The 27,737-nt window shown below is 36.3% G+C and overlaps 1 protein-coding gene across 2 annotated transcripts in view; it reads left to right on the top strand.

Moving 5' to 3' along the window:
* The window catches only part of LOC102683378 (semaphorin-3D), a 72,548-nt gene that overhangs the window by 5,847 nt on the left and 38,964 nt on the right, over positions 1–27,737 (top strand). For both annotated transcript variants that reach the window (XM_015348190.2, XM_006631074.3), the window contains exon 2: positions 23,725–23,952. In XM_015348190.2, the coding sequence (XP_015203676.1) occupies positions 23,802–23,952 (151 nt within the window). In that variant the 5' untranslated portion in view covers positions 23,725–23,801. The remainder of the gene's footprint in view (positions 1–23,724; positions 23,953–27,737) is intronic.

The following is a 27,737-nucleotide window of genomic DNA, read 5'->3' as shown; positions in this document are numbered from 1 at the left end:
CTCTGTTTTGAATGCACTTATGCATCCACTTTTGTTCCCTGGTTGGTGTTTCACTGTTGAGTCTGAATGTGTTTACTGGGTTGGCTTTCTCAATGCACTTGAGCATTTTGAATGCTTGAATCAAGTAGCCTCATCGTTTTCTTTATTCAGGACTACAAAACTCAGTTCTTTTAGCTTGCCACATAAGGAGATACTTCTGAGCTGTTAAAAGTGTCTTGACTGATTCTAGAGTAGCAGCATCTTTTTTGTAGGGTGGTGACCAAAATGTTGTACACAAAAATTTTAATGGGATTTTACCCAATGACTGTACAGTTTTAACATATGCACTGATGTTCCTTTACATATGCTTGGAATTAAGGATGCGCAGCAGGAAAACATCACAATATTATGTTAGCATTGACAGGAGGAATCTCTGTTTGGGGTATCTTTAATTGTACTGTCTTTTCTTAAGAAACAATGGTCAGAGTTTTAGATAAATCATTAAAATCTTATAAATTGGAATAAAGAATAACACAATTTGCTATATAATATAAAGTTGTTTTTGCTTTACGTGTATGTTATGTCAAGACTGCTTTATTAACGAAATAAAAAGAATGGTAGAGGTTTTCAACAAGCTTGTTACTCAAAAACTATTGCCAAAGGTAATTCTTTTCCCATTAAATGAAAAAAAATGCCTTATAAGACAAGAGCAGGGCCTTATAAGATGAGTTTTGTAAAATAAAGTTAGTCCTTGAGAAATATAAACAAGTCTTTATATGTCTATAAACACTGGAGAACAAGAAAAATGCCTTTAAAAAGTTTGTGTTCCTTCCTTGTTTGTATTCCCCACATATGCAGCACAGTTCTCCAGCCCAAGCTCTGTAAAACAGGGACCCTTAAATGCCACGTGCAGATCTGTGCAGATCTATTATCTGATCATACAGTGTGTGTTTCATATTGGTCTCCTGTGTCTTTTGAGTGCCCCACTCCATTTCTCCAGCACCTTAGTTTATTATTATTAGTCTTCTGCGTTTACGTAAAGGATCCTGCCAGTCTTCAATTCTGCTTCAGTTGTCAAGCTCCTCTGCATAAAGCCTCATGCTCATTTATTTTTCTCCTTGAATTAACCCTGAACCTCCTCCTGAGACTTGTACTGTGATGATCCCTATGCTGCCACCTCTCCCTTAGAGGGCCCATACAGTCCCAGGCCTGCTTTTCTTCACCACAAACTGACAGGGCCCACAGTAGGGAAGGGGTGAGGAAGGAGGCAGGATCTGGGGAAGGTTATTGCTATACTTCTCTGTGAAGTATTTGAGGACTCTTTATGACCTTCTCCCAAATCATTTTCTCTCTTTTTTTATAGGCTTAACCCTATATCATATTTCTCCGCTAGAACAAAATGTGTACTAGTATAATGGACAGGAAATGTGAAGTAAATACAAATACATTTTTGTGTCAAGGCTAGTCGACGTCTTGTTCAAACATCTGTGCTAAATTATGAAAAACAGAAATTCGGAGAGAAATCTATCAAGAAATAAACGTCAACTGCCTTAGTCCAATAATTATAATTTGAATGCTAAGCAGAAAGACTAATGCATCAATGAGGCATGTCACCTTGATTAGATAAACTATTAGGGCAATTACCGAAGGGACTTTATTGGAAGGCACATTGTTGTCATGCCCACTTATCTGACACCTAACATATATCTATCATTCTAGATATATGGCAATGAGCACTGTACTCATCACAAGCCATATATGACTGACTATGAGAGAGATAGCTACATCTCAAACATTTCCCTGTTATTCTTCGGTTATACTAGCAAGCCAGCAGCAAAAATCATAATTAAATAAAAATAGTCATGATAACCAGATTTGTGATTCTGGGCCCAGAGCCTTCTCATATATTGATGCTTCACTGTAGAAACATACATTTTTCTTATGAAAGGAATGCCTTTTGCAAAGATAGAAAAGTTTGGAAGTGACTTCATTTGATGATCAGACAAGTGTGAAGACCAGCCTGTATGACATCTTTTTTTCATGGTTCATTTGGCATGGTTCTCTGTTTTTTAGAAATCCAGCTAACCTTAACTCCATGTTGATTTCTGAGCATGTAAACTTGGATACTTTAAATGGCAACAACATGAAGTCTTTATTCATAAAAGTTTATACTTTCATATATGTAATATATTTAAATTACATATAATGAAATACTGTACATTGCACCAGTATGTTAAGCTGTTGAACCAAGGGGTGTGTATTTAAGGCATATGCTGTTTTATTATTGAATGTATTTCCTAAAAGTCCTTCCAGCTTTCAGTATGTGTTGTTAACATCAGATTGAGCAATTAAACATGTAGCATTTCCTGTATTTACTTTCGATACCATTCATGGTAACCTTCTCTAACTGGAATATGTCATTACCACATGCCTCATTATGTGAATCCCTTAACTACAATCACAGTATATGTTATAGGTTTTCAGTGAAATAGGCTAAGTGATAGATTTTGTCCTCCCTTGATACCCTTGAAAAGGATCATTTGGGAAGGTGGGCTGATATAGACTTGCAAATGAAGGTAATATAATGATCTTGATTCTGGTATAGTTATGGCTAATTTTAATGTTTTGTACAGTAATAGTTGTACTTCTATCTTACAATCTAGATTCCATTTTGGCATTCTAGTTCCAAATGTTCTATTTTGTCTATATTGTTCTACATTGTCTGTGACAAAGGTATAACTAGCAGATTGTGTTGGAGTGTTGTTGCCATTTTAGTTTATTTTATAAAAGCAATGGTCCACTGTATACAACATCCTCTCTTCCAACAAGAGGCACATTATAACCGTAATGTGTACTGTGCAATCAGGCATTTGAACAGGCGTTGTCAGGGAAGACATACACTAGTTTTAGTTGTTTTTGTGACAGTTTTTTGCTCCCTTCCTCCCCTGCTGAGTTTGGTGTCCGGGGGCAACAGATGACCTGGTCACCAAGAGAGACCACCCAAAAAGAATGTCACTGGTGTCCCTGGACTGTTTCCGTCAGAAAAGACCACATGAAAACCAGCACACACTCTGTGGCCAAGGGATTATGCTTAGATTGAAGTTAGCCATTCCTTTGCATTCAAATGCTCAGCTTCTATACTTTGCTGATAAGGCTCTGTCTCATCCCTTTCTCTAAGCCTTGGCTGGTGACTTTGCTTTAAATAAGTAATTGTCAGCCTTCTGGGATTCCAGTGGCATCTTGTGGACAAAATGTGGACCAGTGTGGTCATTCCTGTGTCACAACTTCCCTTGCATATATATTTAAATTGAAGGTTGTAGATGTTGATGCAGTTTTGAAATATCTCTTATACTATTTGGGACGTGAACTGTTGAACTGTTATAGATTGAGTCCCTAGACTGTTTATGGATTTGTTCTACTGACATTTGTTTTAATAGGAAGGCTCCACCACAGGCACATTACATCAGCAGTCTAGGTTTTGTTATAGTTAAGTGTACAGATTATACAAAATTAGGAGAACTAGCAAAAACTGGAAGCTTCCATTAATTTAAAATATATTTATATCAAATTCAGTACTGGGCAAGCATCTGCCAGAAGACATTTAATGTGAAGGGTGCAGGGTTTTACATACAAAAACAATCTACAATCACAAAGAGGAAAATGCTGAGATTGAAGAAGCAATTTGAGAAATGAGAAATTGCTGACACATCATTTTTGTTTTTTAAACAATGTGGTATTAAAGTAATAAAAAGGCCAAACAGAATGCTAAAATATATATATAAAAGTGTAGAATTTAAATCATGGGAAGTTATGTTAAAATGTACAGTGAATGAGTAAGACTTCATGTAGAAACTATGTACAGTTTTTTCATCGTAATATGGAAATGATATTCCTACTCTAGAAGAAGCCCAAAGAAGAGCAACCAAGTTCATTCTCTGGCACAGTTGGCATTTGTAGACAACGTCTTGAATAAACCAACTAGGAATCGCTGAAGATGATTCCATAGCTTCTTTCAAGAAACGGTTTGTTGAGACATTTGAATCAATTAGCTACTACCGAGCACCAAATGGCCTTCTCATGTTTATAACATTTCTGATCCCCTGTAATGTATGTTTCACATAGAGCACTTCTCTTAATCTCACCCTATAGTTTAAAGCACAACAAAGTGTGTTTTTGAAAGATTTTGTTACTGAGTTAGATGGGCCAAATGGCATTTCCCCATTTCAGACTTTCTTATGTTTCTTAAAAAGGTCAGCTCAGGTGCTTCATAACATCTTAATCTCCGAGCATGGCAGGAATTTTCAGTAATGAGGACTGCAGTTTGGTCTGATTTGGTTATTTTGACTCTTGTGGCTGATGGTAGATGATTCTTGGTAAATTGGCCTGCTTTGATCAGTTGTCCTGGATCACACATGGTGAGGAAAAACCCCCACTATCGACCGAACAAGGTCATTTCATCATCATAACAAAACACAGAATGTGTTAAAGTTATGTTTCTCATTGAAGCTAGAGCCAGGTGAAATCATTTGTCTATTATTGAGGTTGTTTGAAATTGTTATTAATGATAGCAGTTAATAAAGCTGTCATAGATGTATTTGACATCTCTATACATATGCCTGAATCACATTAGTCTGTTGCAGTGTGAACTATATTTTAACAGTACTTTGGACCTTCACAGTAAGATTTGTCTTTTGTGTAATCTTTAGTGGATTCTGTAAGTACAACCTGGATATTTTAATTCTTTACACAATGCCTTCACTATTGTGTTTTTGTGATTTTTGGTTTTCTGTACAAGACAGGGACAATATATTTTTTAATAGAACTGCACAACTGCGAGTTTCGAAATAAACAGTGCATTTAATTATTTATTTTAAACATATTCCTTACAGAAAGCAACTGAATGGTTAATGGGTGTACTCAGACCTGCTTCAAATGTTGGCTGTACTTAGTTTAACTATGGTTTTGGGGCAAATTCTAAAAATCTAAAACTACCTCTAGATATCCTGTAATTTTAAAGCCAGCTGGTAACTGGGAACAGATTTCCAAGGTCCGCTTTCCAGTTCCACTAAGCTGAGAGCATTAATATGTCCTCCTGTTGGCTAAGAATACACCAAGCATTCATTTGTATCCAGTACATGTGGGTTAAACTGGTATGAAGCTGTAGACCAAGAGCATCTCATCTCTCTTGTCTCCTGAGTAATTAAAGATCTTTGTATATATTTCAGCCATTGTTACAATTCCTTATTTCTTATCTGTTCCAAGTCAACAAACATTATACTGCTGAAAGGTAGCCAAATCATATTGTTTATTTCCTGGAGTTTGTTTAAATGCCAGAAGTGATGGATGTACTTGCTATTAAAGTGCACCCCAGGAAAAGCACATACAGCACGGAGGCTGAGTGTATGACGTTTCTTTTCAGAATTAAACACAGCTATTGAAGAGTGCTCTTCAAGCCAGGCACGCTGACTCAGTCATCAGGGCTTAAGCAGCTGTTCACGTGCACTTCTGGCTATCCCTTTAAGGAAGTGGTTACTTGGTCAGAAGTGTAAACTACGTCTATCCTGTTATGAACAGGATGTCTTCAAATTCCAGTATTTCTGGAATTCCATACAATATGCCTGGACAATGAGCAGAAAATCAGTAAACATAGCATCATTGTCCTTTGATAAACTGTCTGTGTTTGTGGAGAGTGGATAAGCTGGTGACCAAATTATTCTAGCCTGAATGAAGAACCTTTAATACATTACATTGAACCCAATGGGATATCAGGCACATTTTCTCCACTCTGATGCAATTTATGGTCCACTAATCTTTTATCAGTTTGGAGGTCATTTAAGATCTCCTGTACGGCACCATGAGGTAGTGTGTTAATGGAAAAAGATTTCTGAACTCTAGACCTTTTTGGTTTCAGTGTACTGCAGCGTCCTCCCAGAATAAAATGAGCACTTGTGTCTGATGAATATTCATATATAATACAGGGCCCCTCCAATAACATTCTTTTTCTGTGAGCCCAGTCAGAACTATCGAATATCAAACCAAATGGTATATTTAGACCATGAAGACAAAGATAAATGACAGCAGGCTGATCACTGCGCAGAGATCCAGCAGGAGCTGCAGGTGACGAAACCCATTGTCTTCTACATGTTGCTTTCCATCTTGCCCCCTCTTTGTTTACAGGAGCTTAGGACTTGTATATTCAAGATGTTGTCTATTGTGAATGAAAACAATTGCTTACAAGCTGAAGACCTGTTAAAAGATTAAGGGCTTTGGTTCAATTTCACTTCTTTTTCTTCTATTTGTTGTACCAGAAAATTTGAATTGAATTAACAATTAGTTTCTTTTCTTATTCTAGTGTGATTCGATGAATTTAATTTCAAGCTGAAAAATAGAAAGGTGAAACACAATTTTTCCTGTATAGTACAGTACCTTCTTTGGGTTTGGGCTGTGCTGTCGAAACCTTGTATTTCTCATTTCTGTTTTTCAGTGTGGAATTAGCCTTTACTTGTTTCTGTGCAGCCAGCGCATGCTGATGCAGATCCCTACTTGAACATGTTCATTTGATTTAGCTTCTTTAGTAAAATAAGTCTATAACACAGATTACATGATTTTGAAATCTGAAATCTGTTTTCTAGTGATTGCAAAGTCAAGTAGAGAGACCTGCCAAAAGAACGGTATAATATGTACAGTACAGTATATGACACAACTGTAAGCATTGCAGTATGTGGTAGCTTGGTCTAGATCAGGGGTGGTCAATGTTAATTCAGGAAAGCCACAGTCCAGAAAGTCTTATAGATCACCCTTAAATCATTTAGTAATGAAGACTTAAAACTAATTGGTGAATGTGAATTAGTTGGGTAGATTCAGGAATGACCAGTTGTTGATCTTGAAAGCTACGGGATGATATATTGGTGTACAGTGATCTCTAATTTACTGGATATAGTATAACAAATGAAGGATTGTTTTAGTGATTAATATAGTTCCAAATGCTTAAAAATATATGATGGAAGAGTGAACCATTATTCTGAATCTCCAGAGGCAGAATGTCCACCCCTGGTATAGAGTGTTGTGCGGGTTTTGAGGAATAATTTCATGCTGAAAGCTTATACTGTATGTGTATGAAGGGCTAAGTAAAAGATCTGGACAAATGCTCATTCATATTTAACATACAGTAGCATCTCTCTGTAATAATCACCTTAGTTTTAAATATCTGATCTATGCATTAGAATATATGTAACTACAGTATACAGTATGTGTAATGTCATGAATGTTCTTTGTTGATTAACCATACAATTTGTTATTGTTTAATTTACAAACCAAATTAACCTCAGAATTGACTTAATAATTTTTTTTTGAGAGAAAGGGAAATTTCCGACATATTTCAACATAGTGCAAATTACTCCATACACTATTAATTAATCCCCTCTCTACCACTGTCTGTTATTTTCTTATTCTACTAAAAACAACTTAAAAACAGGTCAAAACATTCCATGTCACACCTTAATTAGCTTAAAAGACACATCAACGTTACCCTCTAATTTAAGCAAATCCTAGCCCGAAGCAACATATATCCCCATCCCCTTGGGTATACATTTAGACAAGCTGCATTGTCTGGAAATGGTTTCCCTAATTCAAGGAAAATACCTTACCTTATAATCAGGCTTGCATAAGAAAACAAAGTATTTTTCCAAAGAGTGTTTAGCAAAAATATCATGCCAATGATTCTGTCCCCACAATTTAAACTCAAATAAATAATGCTTTTAAAAAAATGCTTATTAGTGTATATAGAACACATTGCACTGTGATACAATACAGGGTGATGGCGTTGATTAAAAAACCTTGGTTTCCTTTTAATAAGGGAATAAAGTCAGAAAATAATAAGTACAAGCAATAGATATTATTATATTCAGCACATCAAGTGATACAACCAGTCATTATACCAAATAAAGACTGGCTACACTACCATTAAAAAAAATATGCATTTTTAAGAGAAAAGCAGATTAAAGTCAGAACACTTTATTTAACAAATCACACACAAATCTCATTTTTATTTTAAAAATCCAGCATTATTTCCTAAAATACAGTAAATAACCTCTGACTACATCAATCTACATGCAAGCGTTCAATTCTGAGAGTGTAGCAAATTGTGGGATTCTGTACAGATAAATCATAATTTGACACAAAATTGGAAAAAGTTCAATATTTTGAATGTGCATAATGTAAACCAGATTTTAGCATGAATTCAAATGAGAAAAGTATGCTGTCCTTAGCCAGATAGAAGTGGCACAGATAAAAGAGTACATTTTTTTGTCTCTGTTATTTATTGTGTATTAATTCATGTGTAGGGGCTAAGAGAGAGGTCAGGAAAACTCATCAGTCTTGAGAAGGATTGCAGTGATACCTAGGCAGGAATGGAGATATATGGATATCTAATGGCTCACTTAAGATGTTCATTCCAGACCCTGACGCCACTTCATTGTGCTTTATCTTACTGTCCTTAACAGATCAAGGGCATACTTGGGTCTGTAGAATTTGAAGTGTAATAAATGAATATGTTAGCCTGTATGGTATGGGAATAGAAAGATTTGCTTTGAAGTCTCAAACGTTTACATGTGCTCCAATAATTAAGATAGCTTTGGAAAGGAATGATAGCTTCCCCAGGTCATTCTACATTTGAGACGCTACTGGAAATACACAAGTGTTGCACAACTGAGACGTTATTGAAGTGAATAGCATTAACGTTCATTGAGGATTCTGCTTGTGTTCAAAGTGATCAGAACTCCTGCTGTAGAGTTTTCAATTGCTTTGGTCTAGTCAGTACAATTTAGACAATACTTTATTTATTTAATTTAATGAATTTAGATAATACTTCCATTTTCAATGTTTTCTGCTGTATTTACTGTTGGCTGATTGAAGGAATAGCTTATCATTCGCCAGAAGATTGTAAGATTTTTAAGTGGAGTGTTGCATTCAGCTAGTGTTCCAGAGTTGCTGTACAGCCTTGTTTTGAGAGCACATTTTTGGCATCTGAATTAGCCAATTTACCAACTGCTGAGCCGTTTATACACTTTCATTACTTCTTACGCAGTTAAATGTTGCACTGTGTTTCAAATTACACATAATTTCGACTTCCTCCTTTAGTTTCCTGGTTATAATGGACTGCAATTCAATTCCATGTAAAATATACACGCATGAGGCGGAAACAGTACAATGGTACATTTGTACATAACGGTTCATTTATACACGGTTATTCTCTGAAATATTTTTTTGTATTATTATTGGAAAGAAATCTAAAAGGCTTCCTTGTCAGAAAAGATCAAGACAACTGCAAAAAACAAACAAAAGCACAATTGGAAGACTCCAGACAGATGGGCCCTACATGCTGGTGGTAAGAGTGCTCCCGTGTCGAAAAGTTCACCAGAAGAAAAGGTTTCTTTTTATCTGACAAAATAAAAGACAACAGCAAATAAACAAGATACGCAGGTCGCACAGGAAGAGTCGTTTCAGCAGGACAGAGTGGCGCAGGATCTGAGGAGTGTCTTCTCGCTGTGAGTCAGAGGGATTGTCTCCAGTGGTTTTGTCCTTGTCCGCCATGGGAACAGGGGAAGTGAGGAGCCCCACAGGATCTCAGGCAGGCCTATGAGGTCAATGTACAGCATTGTTTTCAAGAATAATAGGTCCATTTTTACCATTCAAGGAAGATCCTGTATGTACTGTCCTTAATGCACTATTCCTGTAAGAGGTTCCTTATATCAAGACATTTCTGACTTGTCCAGTGGAAGTGGTGAATATACATTAAGCCCTAGAAAGAAAGAGCTTATACTGTTGTGATTATAAGACATACAGTAGTTTTCTGTTGATGTTTGAAGCCCTGTCATGTGTCAAGGAGCAACCCTGACACACAGATAATTTCATGAAGCAGAAATCCTATTGGAAAATAAAGATTTTTAGTAATTTTAGCAGGTTTAATGTGCATGTTATGGTATATAGACATTGTGGTTGATAATACATCTTGTAAGATGACACATATCTTTATTAAATTCTTCCAATTTGTTTAACAGTTATTTCACTTTGGTGTGCAAGTCAGCCAGTTCATTTTGCCTGTGCACATAAGAAATTGATTTCTTTCTGAAAACTGATCTTTTGTCATAAAATACGGATTTCTGTTACACCACTTTTAAACACACTCAATAAAAGTGGCTTAAATAAAAACACTATGGAAATGGTTATTAACATATTTAGTATGATTATTTCCAAAGTTTTTGATTAAGCAGAAATTTGCTCTTTTAAGTCCATGACTCCCAAATAAATTATATGTAAATTAAGTAAATTTCATCTCTGTATTACATAGCTTTTAGTGGTTTCTTTAAATGTTTACTATCGCTTTCATATGAAAAGGAGCCAAATTTACATTGGAGTAAAAAGCTTTGAAAGATCTCTGTAAGTCTTCAGTTTGGTCCTGCTAGACAAATACATTTGTGCTGATTTAACAGAGCATTTCACTAGAGTTTGTTCTTGTGGTTCCCAGACACTGTTGTCTTCTGGCTCCCAGATGGTACCGGAAATATGCCTCAGAAACTGCTTTGAGTGGAAACAATGGGAGTCTTGCTGGTAGCCTTTTCCAGCTGGATAAGACTGAGGAAGCGTCTTTACTGGATGCTTTATGGTGATATCAGACGTCATTCAACATGTTTAAAAGGAAAGAATACCAAATATGGCTTGTGAATACCCCATTGCTGGATTTGCTATGGTCTTATTTCTCAAACCATTTAATATGTACAATCACGGTTGTATTCTCAATGGTAGTCTAGTAAGACTGATAGTGTATGAGAATGAAAAAACAAGATGTGGAATAGCACATACTGGATTCTGAAAGACAGAGCCTGAGCAAAAGGTCACTGTGAAAGAATAAAACCTTTCCAGATCTCAAGCAAAACTAGTGATGTTCTTTCAGATAGCAAGAAAACATGAACTACAGATGGAAAGACCTGGGATTTCAAATGCAATTCCTGGAGGGCCTAGTGTCTGTGTTTTGTTCCACCCTGAGTTAATAATGAAACAATTAAACTGAATATATTCTTAGGCGTGGGATGTGGGATTTTCCTTTAAGTCTTTAACAGTTTATTACTTATTCATTAACTCCATTAAAGTTACAGTTACCTATAAAACACCTTGTAGCCTGGATATAAGTATTACAATTACTGTATGTAGTTAATTAAATATGTAGACCAACTATGTACAGTAACTGAGAGCTCAAGTGAAACAAAAACCAGGCCACACTAGGCTCACCAGGAATTGAGTTGGAACTCCTGGGACAGATGTTGCAATGCTAGCAAATGAAACAGCCTGTCTAAGGTACAGTATAATATTCGCATGGACCATGTAGCTAGCATTCCTGGGCTAAAATGTTAAGTTAAGGCATACTGTATATGGGATGTGAAACTGTGACTTTTATGACTTTACAGTATGCCAAACCTAGAGCAGAAAGATTTCACAAGGAAATGATAACAGGTGCGATTGGCTGGCACTGGCTAGTGTTTCCATGACAACAGTCCCACAAGTGGTTCTGGAAAGTGAAAATTGTATGAAGGCATCCTTAACAACATTGTGCAATGTGTTTAGACAGAAAACAGACACAAGTGGAATTTTACAAACACTTGCAGTGCTGAAAAAGGGCCACCTATTTTTTCTATTCAATCACTCGCCAGGGTCTACTGATTTTACACAATTTATGCTGAACTTCTTTCATTTGCTGTTAAAAAAGTCAGAAAGCTGAGCAGTCCGGAAAAGGGTTGATGCAATATTAAATTCTAAAATGTTCACTTTATACCAACAAAAGATAAAGAATTGCTAACAGGAGGAATGCTTACTGAAGCCTCAGTGGATAATTGATCCCAGAATTTTTCCTGGGCAGTAGAAAAATCTCTTATTTCAGTATTACGGGCTACATTCCAAACACCCAGACCTCTGGATGAAGTTTCTTCTCTTTTCTAGTGCTGAATCCATCATCGCTCACTGGTGATTGTACTTAGCACTACTAGTAAATAGAAATTGTCTTATTTAAAAAATGTTGTAATTAATATTGTTAAGGCAGAAAATAACTTGTTACAGAGTACAAGTGTTCCCTTTCAGAATGGTCTATAGTTATAAAATGTGTGTCTTAGGAAATAAATCAATTGTAAATATCTCACTTTGGCCAAATAATACTAATGAGCTAATAATAGAAAAGAAATAAACATATATCTTCTGTTTCTTGTACAGTACAAGAAAAATTTGGTCTGCATTTTTCTCATGAGAATTCAATGCTAAGTCCTGAAATCTAAGTAGAAATAACCCACTAACGGTACAGTGTGGAAGGATAATTCAGTCATACATATGTATGTGACACAACACCAAGCTCAAAAAGGGCACATAAAACACCATTAGTATCTGGTTTCTTGGTTTCAGGGCCGGAGGCAGATGCTTATGCAGACAAATGCCATTTATAGCAAGGGTGTGGAAACCTGGGAATACCATTGTAGTCAAAGGTGCTTGTTTTGACATGACATAAATATATAAAAATATTGAACAAAGCATTCCAAGAAGTACTGTATATGCTATAACAGTGTAAGCAGTACACAATATCATCATATTAACAGCTTTTTTTCTCAAACCTTTAGAATATCAGTTGTAATTCAAAGAGACTATGTCCTTGCATATTTTCAATCCACAAAAACCAGTTGGAGACTCCTTCTTTCAGAGGCTAACCTCAAAGCTAAGAACTGGAGGAGCACGCTTAAGACAAGGACAGTGAAGGCACTATTAAAAAAAGGACGTTAAGTTCAATCAATGAATTACTATGATAGTAGACCTTCAAGAAGAATGCAGCAGAAAGAGCAAATTTAAGTATTCTTCCTTTGTGAATTTGCTGTTTGCTCTTTAAACTGGCTTTGGATCAATGTTCCCTCTAAGCTGTGCATTTCTGCACACACACACAGGTTCTGAAATCTGCACACATTAGCAATTGAACTGCGCACAAAAAATTAAATAAAAAAAATATATGATAATAATAAAATAAACACTGTCAATTGAAAAATGCTAAATTGCAAGAGGCCCAACTTGGCTGTGTGCATTATTACTGCTCCTCGATAATCGATATCTATGCTCTCGTAGTCTCGTACCTCACTGCTCATACTCGCTCGACACTCAGTCTCTATGACTGGGCTTGTTGAATCGCTGTCCTGGACTTTTGGATCTCTATGCTTCTATGAGAATGACTATATTAACAAAAAAATATTTCAGGTTTGGAATTCAATATTACACTCACTTTAGTGCGTACAAGTTTTTGTCACTGGGGGAAAAATGTGCACAACTTGAAATATGTGTGCACACAGGCCGTTCAGAATTAGAGGAAACATTGCTTTGGATGCCTTTCTTTCTAGAAATGTGATGCTACCAGAATCACCTATAGCGTCAGAGATGTCCTCTTATCGGGTTTCCCTCTAAAGGAAAGGCTGCTTCTTTTCAAAGCTGCAGACCCTTTAATGGCAGAGGAGCATAAATCTGTTTTTTCTGTCACAAAGATGTGGGCATCTGGAGCCCAGGAATCTTCTGCTAATTAGGTGCTGTGTCTGGGCCTTGCAGGGGTGTTGGTGGTAATGACTGTTATTTTCTACTTGGCAGAGCCACATCACAAAACAGGACACAAGAAACATTGGGAGTGGAGTTTCATGTTTCAGAGGTCAATGGAGGTGGCATTCGTGGGTGTAAAAATGAGCTCCACAAACATATGCCCCCATCCTCTCCCCACACTCTCTACCAATAATACTTCATTTTTAAAAGGTTTTTTGGACTTCAAAGGAGGAATTTGAAGTACACTTAAAATATAAGGCACAAATCCATTGGAACTAAGAGGGCCATAGGAAGGATTGGTCCTGTTTTATCTCTGTTTTTACAGATTGAAGATTTAGAGTTCCCTTTCTCAGATCTTGCAAAATCCGTAATCCTTTCACAATGCAGGTATGAAGTTAATATTACATGTTAAGAACATAATCTTTATTTATTATTTTGGAGAGCTGCTCATGCATATCTCTTTAAGAGCTTTTAATTCTTTAAATGTGAATTCCTTGTTTTGTTTCTTTTGACTAAGAGTGCTGCTGAACAGTATGTGCTACAATAAATTTGTTTTATTTCTATTTCATGTTTTTCACCCAGATATTTACTTCCTCTGCCTTACATTCAGGTGCAGGTGTTCCAGTGAAAGTGTAGGTTTAAGTTAAAATTCTCTTTCTATATTTTCATGTAGTTTGAAAATAATAATTGACTTTATTACTATCAAGAGACATAGCCCAGGTTAATAAATAACTCTTTGTACGATATGATATAGAAGAACAATGTTTAATTAAAAAAGGGAGCATTTTATATTAATACCAGTAATGATTCTTTGCATTTATATAGGATCCCACAGTGCTTTACATATAGATGTAAATGTATGAAGAGAACACTTTCTCCGCCACTGAAATACAGAACCTACAGTGCTACCCTGGCGTCCTGGCAAAATTTCCCATTGGCCCTTACCAATCATGGCCTCCTAATAATACCCATCTATGAATTGGCTTCATTACTCTCTGCTCTCCTCCCCACTAATAGCTGATGTGTGGTGAGCGTTCTGGCGCACTATGGCTGCTGTCGCATCATCCAGGTGGATGCTGCACATTGGTGGTGGTGGAGGGGAGACCCCATTACCTGTAAAGCGCTTTGAGTGGAGTGTCCAGAAAATCGCTATATAAGTGTAAGCAATTATTAATTATTAATCATTATTACAGTATTTGGGTAGGGGTGGCAACAATTGCTTTGCTAATTGAATTAAGGGTAAATTTATGTAGGCCAGACTGTGCAGTCCAATGTTAGAACTTTGGGCATTAGGGTTAACATTACACCACTTTAATGACTAAGTCCACAGGACCTTGATTTAACATCTTATCTTAAGGATAGTATCCCCTACAGCAGTGTCCCTTGTCACTATATTAAGCCATTGGTACTGTAGGTCCAAAGGGGAAAAAAGCCACCAGATCCACTTACAGTAATAACTTGTCTTGCCTTGAAGTTATCTCATTCCAAAACTGACCAAATTGAGGCATTTTTTAGCTCTCATAAATCTGATGAGATGGTGGAAACGCTGCTTTTTAAACGGAAGTGCAGTACATTCATCACGTGACATCTTCACATCAGGTTAAGTTGTTTTTAAATATACAGTATGTTTTTCTTCTGTATTTTATATTGGAGTAAAAGTGTAGTTTTAGAACCATAGATTTTTGTTTCTCTCCTTCATTGGAAGTGGAGGTCAGTATTTCTGTTCTTGGGTTCTTAATCATGGTGCTCATGGTTTGTTCTGAAAGATGAAAGATGGTTTGCAATAACCATTACAAGAAGGAGAAGCAGTGTATTTGGGTACCAGTGGCAGCTGTCTGTAATGTGTACACCACTGGTGTGTAGTGCTGGTGAAATATTGGACATCATACTGGCACATTCATGTAGCTGACAGGCATAATTGATATTTACAGTATATTCACACCTTGTTATAAGCAGACATTTGTTATTGGTATTCATTTGCAGCCATATATATAACATTCTTAGAAAGAGAAGCAACTAAAAATTCATTCATCTTTTTTTAATAAGACCTGCAGGGTGCTTGGCTCAGTCTTCAATGAGCTGAGTTACAGGAAAAATGTGTTACACTTGGCACTCTATGTGAGTTGCTAAGGTGTGCCGGTGCCAGCATTTAACACACAACACTGGACATTAAAAGACCTCTGTCTTTGTGCCAAAACTGGCACTTAGTTGTGTTTTTCTCAACTTACGCATGAGGACAGTTAAAATCCAGATATGCAGCTTCACTGTGTTTTTCAAATTAGACTCACCCTATCTCTAGCATTTGTATTGCGGTTTGAGTGACAGCTCTTCTTTTTAAACAATGGGGTTTTAAAAAGCTGCAATTAGAATCAAAGAAGGTTTAATACAAGTAGAAAAAGAAAAGGCTCTTCAGTTTTTATAATCATTGTATAGCTTTGGATGTCTTTGACTGAACAAAGCAGTACAGCTGGATGCTTGTTTATTGGCTGACTAAGGATATTGTGGATGGGTCCTAGGTTTGAGGTGCCTTTCACAGGCCTAGAAGGATACAAATGAGGTGCCTTTGTTTTTATTCAGTTTTTGTCATGAAGAGACTTTATTTGTATAGAGCTCCTTTCTTTATGCTGTTGGCAAAAACCAGACAACATCTCTTGTCTTGTCTCAAAGCTTGGGTAACTGATGTTGGGTAGGCTCTTTGAGCTTCAGAATGTGCCACTTTCAAGTTTTAGATGAGAGCATTCCTCTGAAGACTTTGTTTCAAACGCATGCTTTCTGGCTCCTTAGTGAAAACATAACTTTTCAATCATTCTTGCCCAAATTTTGAGTTGCCCCAAATAATCTGACATGATTAAAAAGGTTAAATTAAAAGAAGAATTTTAAATTCTTAAAGATAAGCAGCAACAACAATTTTTTGGTTTAAAAACTTAAGAAAAGTAGACTCTACTTTGTTTACTAGAAGTAAAAAAAACATGCCGCAGATAAAAAATTATTATTCAATAAAGCCCTGTAGTTATAGTTAATATATTTTCTCCAGAGTGGTGATATATCTAATATAAAAGTTCAGGTGGGTAGCTGCATTAGCAAGCATAGACTGCAAAGGAACAAGTAATAGGTTTATTCCATGCTGAAAAGAGAAGAAAGAAAACACAACGTTTTGGCCATGGAGACTTGATCTCAGTTTTCTTGAAATTGTGTAGCCTGGATTATGTGTTGTAACCCTTATAACAGTTTTATTAAATACATTTTCTTAGAAATTCTGACTTATATCATTATATATTCTCTTTTCCATTGTCAATTGACATTAAAACTATTCCAAAGGCATACCTACAGAATTCAGTATCAAACTAATTCTGAGTTTACTAGATTTCCTTATTTTGCAGTTTTTTCCTTTTCAGGATTGTTTAGAAAACATTAACTGTTGACAACGCCTTAAATATTTTTGTTTTCTTCTCTTGATAGGAAAGAGCAGTATTAAAAGCTTGTTTAAAATCTCAGGCTTGCTGTTCTGTCTTTGCCCAAAATAGCTAACCCACATGGAAATTAGTTCAAACCTTGACAGAAATGAGACTAACAGATTTTGTTTTATCAAAAGCAATGTCAAGATAGGTGATCATTTTGTTTTCAGTCCTAACAAGACCTTTTAGATACACATAAAGGCACTGCAATGAAAATAAATGAAATATCTGCGAAAGTTAATATTTAAAGTATTACTTTATATATTTAGGTTTATTAATATTTACACCTGAAGAAGGCTCCACAGCCGAAACGTTGTGTTCTCTTTCTTCTTTTTTTCAGCATGGAATAAACCTATTACTTGTTCCTTTGCAGCCTACGCATGCTGGCGCAGCTACCCACCTATTTAAAGTATCCCATTTTAGAAACTGAAAATGTAACAACATGAAAAGATTTTGGATTGCTCCAATACTAATATTCTCCATGTCTCTAAGTGATTGTGGACGATGCGACTGTATGATCTGTGATGGATATCGTGACAGAACAGGAGAGGTTTCTGACAAAAAGTGAACTCTTGGACTCGCCGACTTCTGCAGTCTGTATCTCACACTATCTCATGTCTCTAAAAAATAAATGTGGTCTGGCAATTATGATAAAGCACAGAATACAGCATTAAACACTTTAATACCTTGAATCACTGCATTGATTGTGGTTTGCAAATTGCAAAGTTAACTTTTAGCAGTTGAATTGACTGCAGAGAGTGAGGAGTTATTGCCACTGCAAGAGAAGTGCATTATTCTGAATGATGCTGATATACTCCTCCATTATGATGTTTATCATCGGCTTAACTCTAATGAATGAGGTGATTGTAAGTAGCTGTCTTTGGTCTGCACATCTTGAAGAGACTGTGAAAGAGGCTTTCACAGTGATGCAAGAGGCATTGAAGCAAAGGTCTGCTGCAAAAGAAGGCAAATGATACGCACATTAAAGCACTGAGCTCAGAGGGTGGGCAGTCTGGTGTAATGTCATTGTGGTGGAGGGAGTTGTCAGTCTGAGTCCTGTAACAGCCACAGGACAAAAAAAGAGATTTAGAGTTGTGGCAGTGCAGGGATGATATTGTTGCATTATGAATGATTGGATGGAAAGCATGTACACTCCCCCATCCCACATAGACTTAGCAACGAAGCTAAGTTTAAGCCTTAGACAAGTGGAGAATTGTTGTTGGATGGGTCTGTCTCAGACACATTAGTGAACTGTGTAAAATTAATTAAAACAGAAAGGGATTGTATTGACTGACTGACCCCGTTTCTTATATAAAAAAAACTATACCATTTGCTCATTCCTGCCCAAATTGTCTTCATTCTGTTTCAGTTTGCATACTCTGATTCTTCTGGGAATATTGGAAAGGTCTACAGTAATTTTAAAAATACTGTTAAATATTTCCTCTTGCAAGGAGTAAACAGCTTTGTGACAATAGATGGATGTGTTTTATATGCAGCAAACACCTTCTTCAGTTTGCAAATATGCAAACTAGTTTTTATATAAAGGATGTGCATTACCAGAGTAGACAACCCTGTAATACACAATCACAACAAATAATCACTTGTCTCTATATACAGTAACAACCTGAAAAAATACTTTTTTTCGTTGTGTAGAAAAGAAATGACCACCATTTGCTTAATTTCAATGAACAGATACATACCTTCATCCTCCTTTTCATATGGGAATTCATGCTAGGCATTAATGAGTTAAGGACAAAGGCACATGTGATAATAAAACAAAAACACGCATAAAAAAACGTTGTTAAATTTAACAGGAGGGTTCAGAACAAATTGCCTTAAGGGATTGTTTTCTGAGTCAAGTGAGGCCCTCTTACTGTAGACATCAGGAAACTATACATTCTACCCTTTGATAGCCTGCCCTTCACTAAATATGTCTTAAATACACAGTATGACCCCAAAGATACTTCCTTTTATGCTCTGAAGCAACAGCGACCCCTCTCCCCTCAACAAACACTCTATAAAAATGAGCCTTTTTGAAGCTGAACATTTTGTGAATAATAATGTAGCAGTTAATTGTTTGCTTAAAACATGATTAATGAACTAGAGGAAAAAAGTAAAAATTTCACAGCAGTGGGATATTGTTTAACTCAAAAGCTGTTATGTGTATGCCCTTGAAAGCAATCGAATGGCAGGTCACTGAAGAACCTTCAAAGAAGGCATTGCTTTAACATTCCCATCAACCCTTACCAAAAAAGAGACAGAGGGGAGCCATCCACTGGGCTGGCTGCCAGTATCCTTCATTGAATTCATTAAGTGAAACTGGTACTTTAACAACAGAACATTTTATGCAAATATTCAGGGCTGTCTTTGCTTGTTTCTCTTTTTAGACTAACCACTGCCAACAGCTGCTGCAAAACATCTGCTCAAATCCACTTCTCTTCAAAGCCCTGCTATCTCTACCAGCTGGCTCAGCTCCAATCTTAACAAGTTTATGGAGACTAATGAATTTTCCTTAGTTTTAGTGCTTAAGTCACTTTTGAACTTTTAAACCAAAGGGTGTGATCAGAATAGTTTTCACCAAGTAGGAGTGTTGGGGAAGCTTTGCATTCAACGAAGCCTTCCCTGCTTCCTTTACAAAAATAAGCCAACATATCACATGGGCACATTCTGGGACTTTCTTAATACCAAGTGTTTCCTCTTTACAGTGTGTCTCTCTAAAGCAACATGTTTTTTATGTTATTATGAAACAAGAATATTCAAGATATAGGCCCTTTTTTTCCACTCTGTCTAAAATGTAATGAGTATAGATGGTGTGAATTTTCCTAAATCTTTTTTTAAGTTCTTCGAAGAGTGATACAACTTGGCTGAGTAACATGATGGCACAGTGGTACTTGGTCCTGGGATTCATTCCAGCCTCAAGAGTCTATCTGCATAGAATATGGATGGGCTTTTGCTGGGTGTTTCAGTTTCCTCCCAGCTCACGAAGACATGCTGGTTTAGTTGATCTGCTGCTTTAAACGATTGCCCCTGAGTTTACCCTTAGAAAAAGCACAGGCAGTTGGTCTTTGTGCCTTCAAACAATGATGTCTCTATCTCCCCTACAACACGTTTACAGGGCATAAGGCTACAAATGACGTGTAGGATATCTACACATAGAAAGAATCAGTATTATTATTTTATTCTAAGTTCACATTAGAAAGCTGAGTTCTTAATGCAGTATTGTTTAAAAGAGCTATCTGTACACTTTTAGATGCTGTCACAGTCTGTCAATGTTTGTTGTGTACAATTTTATTGTAATTGTATTATGGAGTTATTTAAAAGTAGATCGTACAGTATGAAGCGTAGCATTCCACATGCTGTTCTTCAGCCTCAGGGTGAACTATACAACAGGTGCTAACAATTTATAGCCTGGCAAAACAGGAGCACTGATCTATTAAAGTCACATGCACCTGCTGTCAAGCCAATTATTCAGATCCAGGTTGAAAACCAGGCATAAGCATGAACTCAGGGACTGTGAATAGATCAGTAAGCACTAACAATATCCTAGGAAGAGTTTTTGAAATTACCCTTTCATCTGACTAACAGATGTTCTTTTCTATATGACTTTTTTAAGTGTGCCCCGGCTTGCTGTGTTGGTAGAGTATGGGACTCATAATCTCAGGGTAGTGGGTTTGTGTCCCACATCGGGCGCCATGTCCTCCATGTTGGAGGTTGGGCACATGGCAAAACTAATGTAACAGTAACAGCAACAGGATGTTGCTGCCCCTACATGCCGGAAGGCATAATGAGTAAACATTCATCAACTTTTTTAAGTGTTTGTGAAACAAAATACTCAGAAGGAAACCCTGTTCCACATTTGAAGTGTTTAATCTGCTATGGTTGAGTGTAGGGAAGCAAAAATCCATCTGGACTCTACTTTGCATTGAAGTAGATGTAAAAAAAAATCAGAAGACCCCATTCAGATCTGAAATTAATTTTAATTATGAGAAAAATATTTTAGATCATTTACTTGCCTTTTATTGCTACTACAAATGCGCCTTAACCATTCTTTATATTTTAGTTAATTTTATTTGACCTTTTTGTTGTCTATTACAGTGGACATAGGGACTGAACGACTGTAAAACCTAGATAATGATGTGCAATGTGTGTGTGTATTGTTCCGATTAAAATGTTTAAAAACAAGTTAGAAAACATTTAACATACCATTGTAAATTAATTTGTTTTAAACAAATAAAAATTTATATCATAAATTGATCACAACCACAACCATCACGTGTTTGCAAGTGCACTTTGGAAGCTCTTGTAGCTTCCTTCCTTGTCTTGATTTGGCATGTGATCCACCATGTCTATCTGGACCTCTGGTAAGGGTCTTCTCTCTGCTGTCCTAATTTTTAAGGCTCAATAAGCGGACCACCACCAACCACTTGATTGTGACAATTTGTCCACCCCAGCTGGAAGCAGGGAGTAGTGATGGGGCTGAATGGATAAAGGTGTCACTAGATTTTGTCTTTGCTGGCAAAGTAAGACCTCATTATCCTCAGTTAGTTCCTCTCTCCCTGTCTCTTCCTGGCACTGTACAATCTCCATCTCCATCTGGAAATTTCAATCCTATGTGTTCAGTAACTATACACAGTGTATACTGTATATCTCTCTCACTTTTTTATACTGTATTGCATACTTTATTTAACATCTTTCCCTGTAGGGTTTATAAATGAGAAAAATAATTAACTTTACATTGATAATAAAAATATAATATTCATTTCACATTATTAATATTTTACTTTGACTGTCTCTACAACTCTGCACTTACCAACTAACTGCCTCAAATCTAGTAGTATCTTCAGTCTCATCACCACTATTCAAATATTCAACTCTAAAAGACTCCCAACAGCCAGACATTCCAGGTCATGTAAAGCAGTGATCTCTATTTGTGAAATTCATTTTTTTACATTTTAACTTTTCATAATTAATTGAAATTGGTTACATGTTTTAGGAATGTTAACAGATTAGAATTAGAAGGCAGTGATGCAATGAGCTGTGAGATGAAAAAAATACTCTAACATATGATGTCCATTATATTGGATGCCATGTTTAAAAGGGTTTTACTTAGTTTGAATCTGAATCATAATGTTAATCTAGGTTACTAATGGTTTTACAATAATGACACATTCAAGCCAGTTAAAATGTACACCTATATAGGAACTTTCTTGTTGAATGTGGCTCCACCACTTAATACAATAACAGGAGCATCAGAATATTCTGATAAAGACTGGAGCTGGAGAACTTTATCCTGTCCATCTTTTCTATTGGTAGAGTTTGAAATTAAGGGCAGCAGAGAAACAATGTTTTCTCCATAGCCTCAAATTCTTGGGAACTATGAAACGGTCTTACTAGTCTTCATTTTGATTCCCACATAGATAGAACTGATTTTCTGTAATGCTTTATATTTGTCTTGATGTGTTGTATGTATGAAATGTAAAATTTTATGTCGTAAAAACAAAAACAAACTCGACAAAGATTGTACAAAAAGTTGTCAAAACAATTAAATACATTTTTGTATTCCAGTAGTTCAAACAGACTTACATGCTTGTTTTTCATCGAAGCAGTCACATCCAAATGGAGATTCTAGATCTGCAATGTGATGATTTGACGTCAATGAGTTGGCATTTAACAGTGAAGGAGCTGAATATCACATTTCCTTTTCCTTGCATATCCTTTTAAAGACCTTTGGTAGCTCCCAAAGGTATCTTGCATTATCTGTTTAAACTTAAGTACTTCCTCAAACCTTGCTGACCTAAGTGTGCTACTCTTTTTGAAGTGTGGCTAGCCATCATTAAATCAAGTGTTGTGGAATGCTGGCAATGGACATCGCCTGGAAGGCTGTAGCATATGTGCTCTTCAGCTTCCAGCTACAGTAGAATGGAGATGTTGGTGTTAGTGTTCCTTTTCTGGAGTTTATTTGTCAGTGCATCAGGAAGCAAAGCAGCCTTAACCTTATGAAGAAGATGTTCCTTTTTTCCTGCCAGATTCCACCATTTAGTTGGTCTATATGGTCTCTGAAACTGAATTAGCTAGCAGAACTGACTACCTACTTCTCATACATTTTGACATGTTCCAACCGATGTACATGATGAATTAAGAATAAAAGGCTAATTTGTTTTTAGATTTTTAAAGCTACAAAAAAAGAAGTAGTAGTGATGTTTTCATTGCAATCCATTTTCCAAATAACCTTTTCATTCCTATCAGTTTTCTTGAATAGTATGCGTGGGCTATTCAAGAATGATGTTGTTGAAATTCCTGTTAATTTACGTTTGTCTTTTAAATCAAATGGTACAGTACATCCTAAAAGGCAAAAAAAAAAAACCTTGTGATTTGATTTAGGTGCGCCTTGATTGTGTATGTCTATTCAAAAGATTTGCCCTTTGGAGCTTTGCACACTTAATCACCAAGCTTGGTATAAGTTACAACAAAAATTATATTTAGCAGTGGACCATTGCTTGCATATACTGTATGAATGCTTTGTCTTTGTCATTTTAGTGCTTTTCTAATAATTCTGTATTAATGAAAACATCATATTCTCAGAGTGTTGCTGTTTTAACGGATAATCAAATGTTTTGAATGCACATCTGAACCCTGGGTGTACTTTTCAGAAGAGAATACACTTTTCTTTGCTATTTTTCAGTTTCTCACTGTGAGGATGCCCTGCGTGCCAGGAGGGTGATGTCATAAAGAAAACACCTCACACCCTGGGAAAGAGACATGGGAATTGTGGGACTGTTGATATTCCTCCTGAAGGGGACAGAGCACCTCAAGCTGTTCCACATGCACCTGCTGCTCTCAGTGTTCCAGAACCTCCTTCCTGTGATTGCCGGGACTCATGGAGCTGCACGACTACAGCTTTCCCACACAGGTGAGTCACATTCTTAGACAAACACTGAGATCACCGACTGGAGTGATCTTTACATTCGCTTCAGTGCAAAGTAGTCTGTCCTATGAATATTTTCAGACAGTGTGTCACAAATCTGTTTCATTTGTGTAAGACAGCCAGATTTTTTTTACATTTCATACTATGCAGTGAATAATTAAATTACATGTTGTCCTGAATGAACACAAAGTCTTGTGGTACACTTCACAAAGTAAATATACTATAGTAAATTTAGTCATTTGATTTTAGTTGTCTTGTGACCTCTAGAAATACTTGTGAGTTGCTCAGCTTAGGCATTATATTTATAAGCTGTCATGACTCATGATGCCAGAAACAAAGCTATTATTTTTCAAACAATTTATTTTTTTAATTATATTTCAAAATCTTCCCTCCTTTGTCTTTAAGTACCTAAAAGCATGTTGGTTCAAACTTAATTTAACATTTGTTGTCCTTGTGTTTTGCCAAAAGCAAGATATTTCTGGTGTCCACTGATACTGAACTTATTGTCATTGCTTTTGTTGCATAATATACATGAGAAATATGCTTTCACATTCAAATTCTTAAAAAGAAAGGGGGAATGGATGGAGTTGCTGTCTAGAGAAGTAACGTCTGGAGTCATTACATTACAGTGTTTCCCTGACTGTTGCTATGGCGTAGTAAACATTGTCAACATCCTATCTTCAAAACAGGTCAAACGAACATATTTGGTGTTGTTTTGCCTTACCTAGGCCTAAGGGAAATTTGGAAGGATTCGTCTGCCTTTCTGGATACACCCATATTAAAAATCAAATGACTGATATTGTTTCTCCTAGTAAAACAGAAAGAGAGGCTGATCCCTTCCCACACAGAGGATAAAAATAATTTTGTACTGTATATCTAAAATATTTATATGTATTAAAATGAGCTTTTTTTACACAGATCTGTGACTTAATGCCTAGTGCAACATAGAAGAGATACATGTAGATTTATATATGATAATTGTAATCACAGTTAGAAAGTTGAAAACTGGACATGTCACATATTTTTGGCCTCGGTAAGGTGAGGGTGTTCTTTTTAATTTGCAAAGACCTGTATTATATATTTCTGCTTAGCTTCATTTTCTCATACCAGTCCATTTATTGTCCTAGATGACACTAAGATTTGTTTGCAATGTGTAATAATGGAATTACACTCTAGTGAAATGATGGGTAACACCACAAAAAAACAAAAACACCTCTTAAAAGCTGCTTTAAGAGCACAACCCCAGAAGTGCCTGTTATTATCTTGATACCACATCAATCACAAGGGACTGACCTCAGAACCATTAAATCAGTCAGGTTTCTGAGATCATAGAACAGCATGTAAAAAACTTGATCTCCCTTCAAATAACAGGCCATTTTCGCTTTGTTCAAGCAATGGGTACCATTATCATCAACCCATAAAACAGTAAAATGGAAATGTGCCTCTGCTCACTTTCTTTGAATTATGTCCTTAGTCATAAAAACCTCAAAAGACTTTTTGCCAGAAAAATAAAAATAAAAGACAAATGGAGAATGAAATGAATTAACTGTTACCAGACTCCTTTATGTTGCCTTTTAGGCTTTTTATCATCTGTTAAAACACCTTTTGGTTTTCTTGTATGTCCTTCTTTACTGTGTGACAGAATTGTGGGTCTGTAAATCCAGGAAAGCTGCCCAAATTACTCAATATGAGTTTGACCCTTGCTGAACTGATGAAGTGGGGATTCTTGGGATTAGAAAGTTAACAGCATCTGTAGATGTCAAAGCTGGCTCCCATTCAGCTTTGCAGAAAGTTTTGATGCTGATTTTTGGGATGCAAAGAGGTCAGATTGCTTAGCTTGCTGTGATGCATTGCTGCTGTCATAATCACAGGGGAATTTAATTGACTTGTACAGTTCATAATTGAACTCAAGAAGATAATTGGTACTGATAGTTTTAATGCGTTGGTGATTGAGTCAGCTTCCTCTGTTTGTGCTTGTTTAACCTCAAAAGGCAGAAAGCTGCTGAAAGAGAAATATTAAACACTTGCAATAGATGACTTTTCCAAAGTTACTGTACATGCAAAAAAAGCAATATTGAAAGAATCTTGAAATTAAAACAAACCAATACAAAGTGTGGCCCTGTATTGGTATTCAGTCCTTAAAATGGGTTTATTATTTGAAGTCAACTTGTTTCACTTATTCATTTTGCCATGAGTGAATTTCAGCTGTAGACATAGATGTTGTGTTCAAAATGACTGCAGTTTCAAATTATGTTAATTACAGGGTTATTTAGATGGCTGAACCTTTAAACAACTTCTTCTCTTAGCTTTCTTAGCTCATTATTTTGTTTTGCTGAGGAATGGTGAAAATGTTTAAAGTTTTATTGTACATTTACCTTTTTTGTGTATGAGATGTTTTTTTTATCCTGTTAGAATAAAACAGGATGTCCGCTTCTGTGTCATTTTGTTGTGAAGATGATTAATGCCTTTCAGTTTTGCTTACAAAATGTTAATCTAAGGAAAGGCAAGAATGAAGGATAGAAGTCAGCAACTAATTTTAAATATGTGAATCATGACTATCGCTATCGCATGTGCTGTCAAGAGAGCTGACTTTTGCTTTCCTAAGGGTTGTGATTTTGGCTTTCCAAATGAATTCCGTATGATGCATGTTACAATCTAAGCATTGCAGTAGTCTTCAAAAGATTTAATTTCAAGAGTTCAACTTAATTTAACAGTTTTAAAAGACATCAAATATGAAAATATAAAAAATACTTCCAGTTGGTTTTAGTTCCACATGATACATGTTGCAATCTAAGCACTGCAGTTTTAAAAGATATCAAAAATGAAAACTTTAACAGAACATTACATGATTTCCAGTTGGGTTTATATTAAGTTATTATACCTATAAAAATGCTACTTTGTAATACCTGACTTAGATAATTGCAACTTAATTGGACTTATTGCGTGAATTTATTGCGTGATTAGGTTTAAAGAAATTCACAATAAATTATTTAATTATATTCTTTTACATTTCAGTTTGTCACTGTTTTTGTTTGCCTGATGTTTTTTAAATGCCCAGGAAACATTGTGCATGCCATGACTTTTGACCTGTGAAGTGTGTTATCTGCTTTTCGAAACAAAGCTGTCATGTGATGAGCTGTTCACTCACTCATGTCTTTGTGGTAATGAGGTGCTGTGGATAAATGGAAGGGTTAAGGTTGATGCCCCCTGTTGGACTTCAGCATGGGCGAAGAGATCACTCTGAAATTGATTAAAAAGCAGAGCCCAAGTTTGGATTTCCCTGTGTGAGAGTGAAGGAAGTTTTTCATTTTAGCCGATGTCGGATGAAATCATGAAAGGTGATGTCCCTGCTGCCCAGATGCACCATCAGATTTTGCTTTACAGTTCAGCAAAAGCTCCCCAAATGGAAGCCAATTTCTAGATGTCAATGTTTGGCGGCACATGTCTGATTTATACCATATTTCCATGCAAATACAATTTGACTGTGGGTTAACCAAATCTAAATATTTTTCCCTCTCCTGAGTACTTAATGGTCTTTCATTTTTTGTGGGTGGTCACTTGTGCCTGTTTCCCACTGGAGTGGACATAAATAATTTTGGGTTGGAGTAGCTTCTGTCCTCCATGTTATTTCTTTTACAAAATGTTGACTTAACCTAAACTGACTTCCTGGCTGTTCACCCTCAGTTCCCCATCTGTCTGCCTGTTATTTTCCCCTTTCAGTGCAATCTAAATCCTTTCCCACTAAAGCTAGTTTCCACTAGTGGGTAAGA

The sequence above is a fragment of the Lepisosteus oculatus genome, chromosome 4, assembly GCF_040954835.1.
Source record: "Lepisosteus oculatus isolate fLepOcu1 chromosome 4, fLepOcu1.hap2, whole genome shotgun sequence".
Taxonomy (NCBI): Eukaryota; Metazoa; Chordata; class Actinopteri; order Semionotiformes; family Lepisosteidae; genus Lepisosteus; species Lepisosteus oculatus.
Note: the sequence above shows the minus strand (reverse complement) of the source record. Positions and strands in the feature narration are given on the sequence as shown.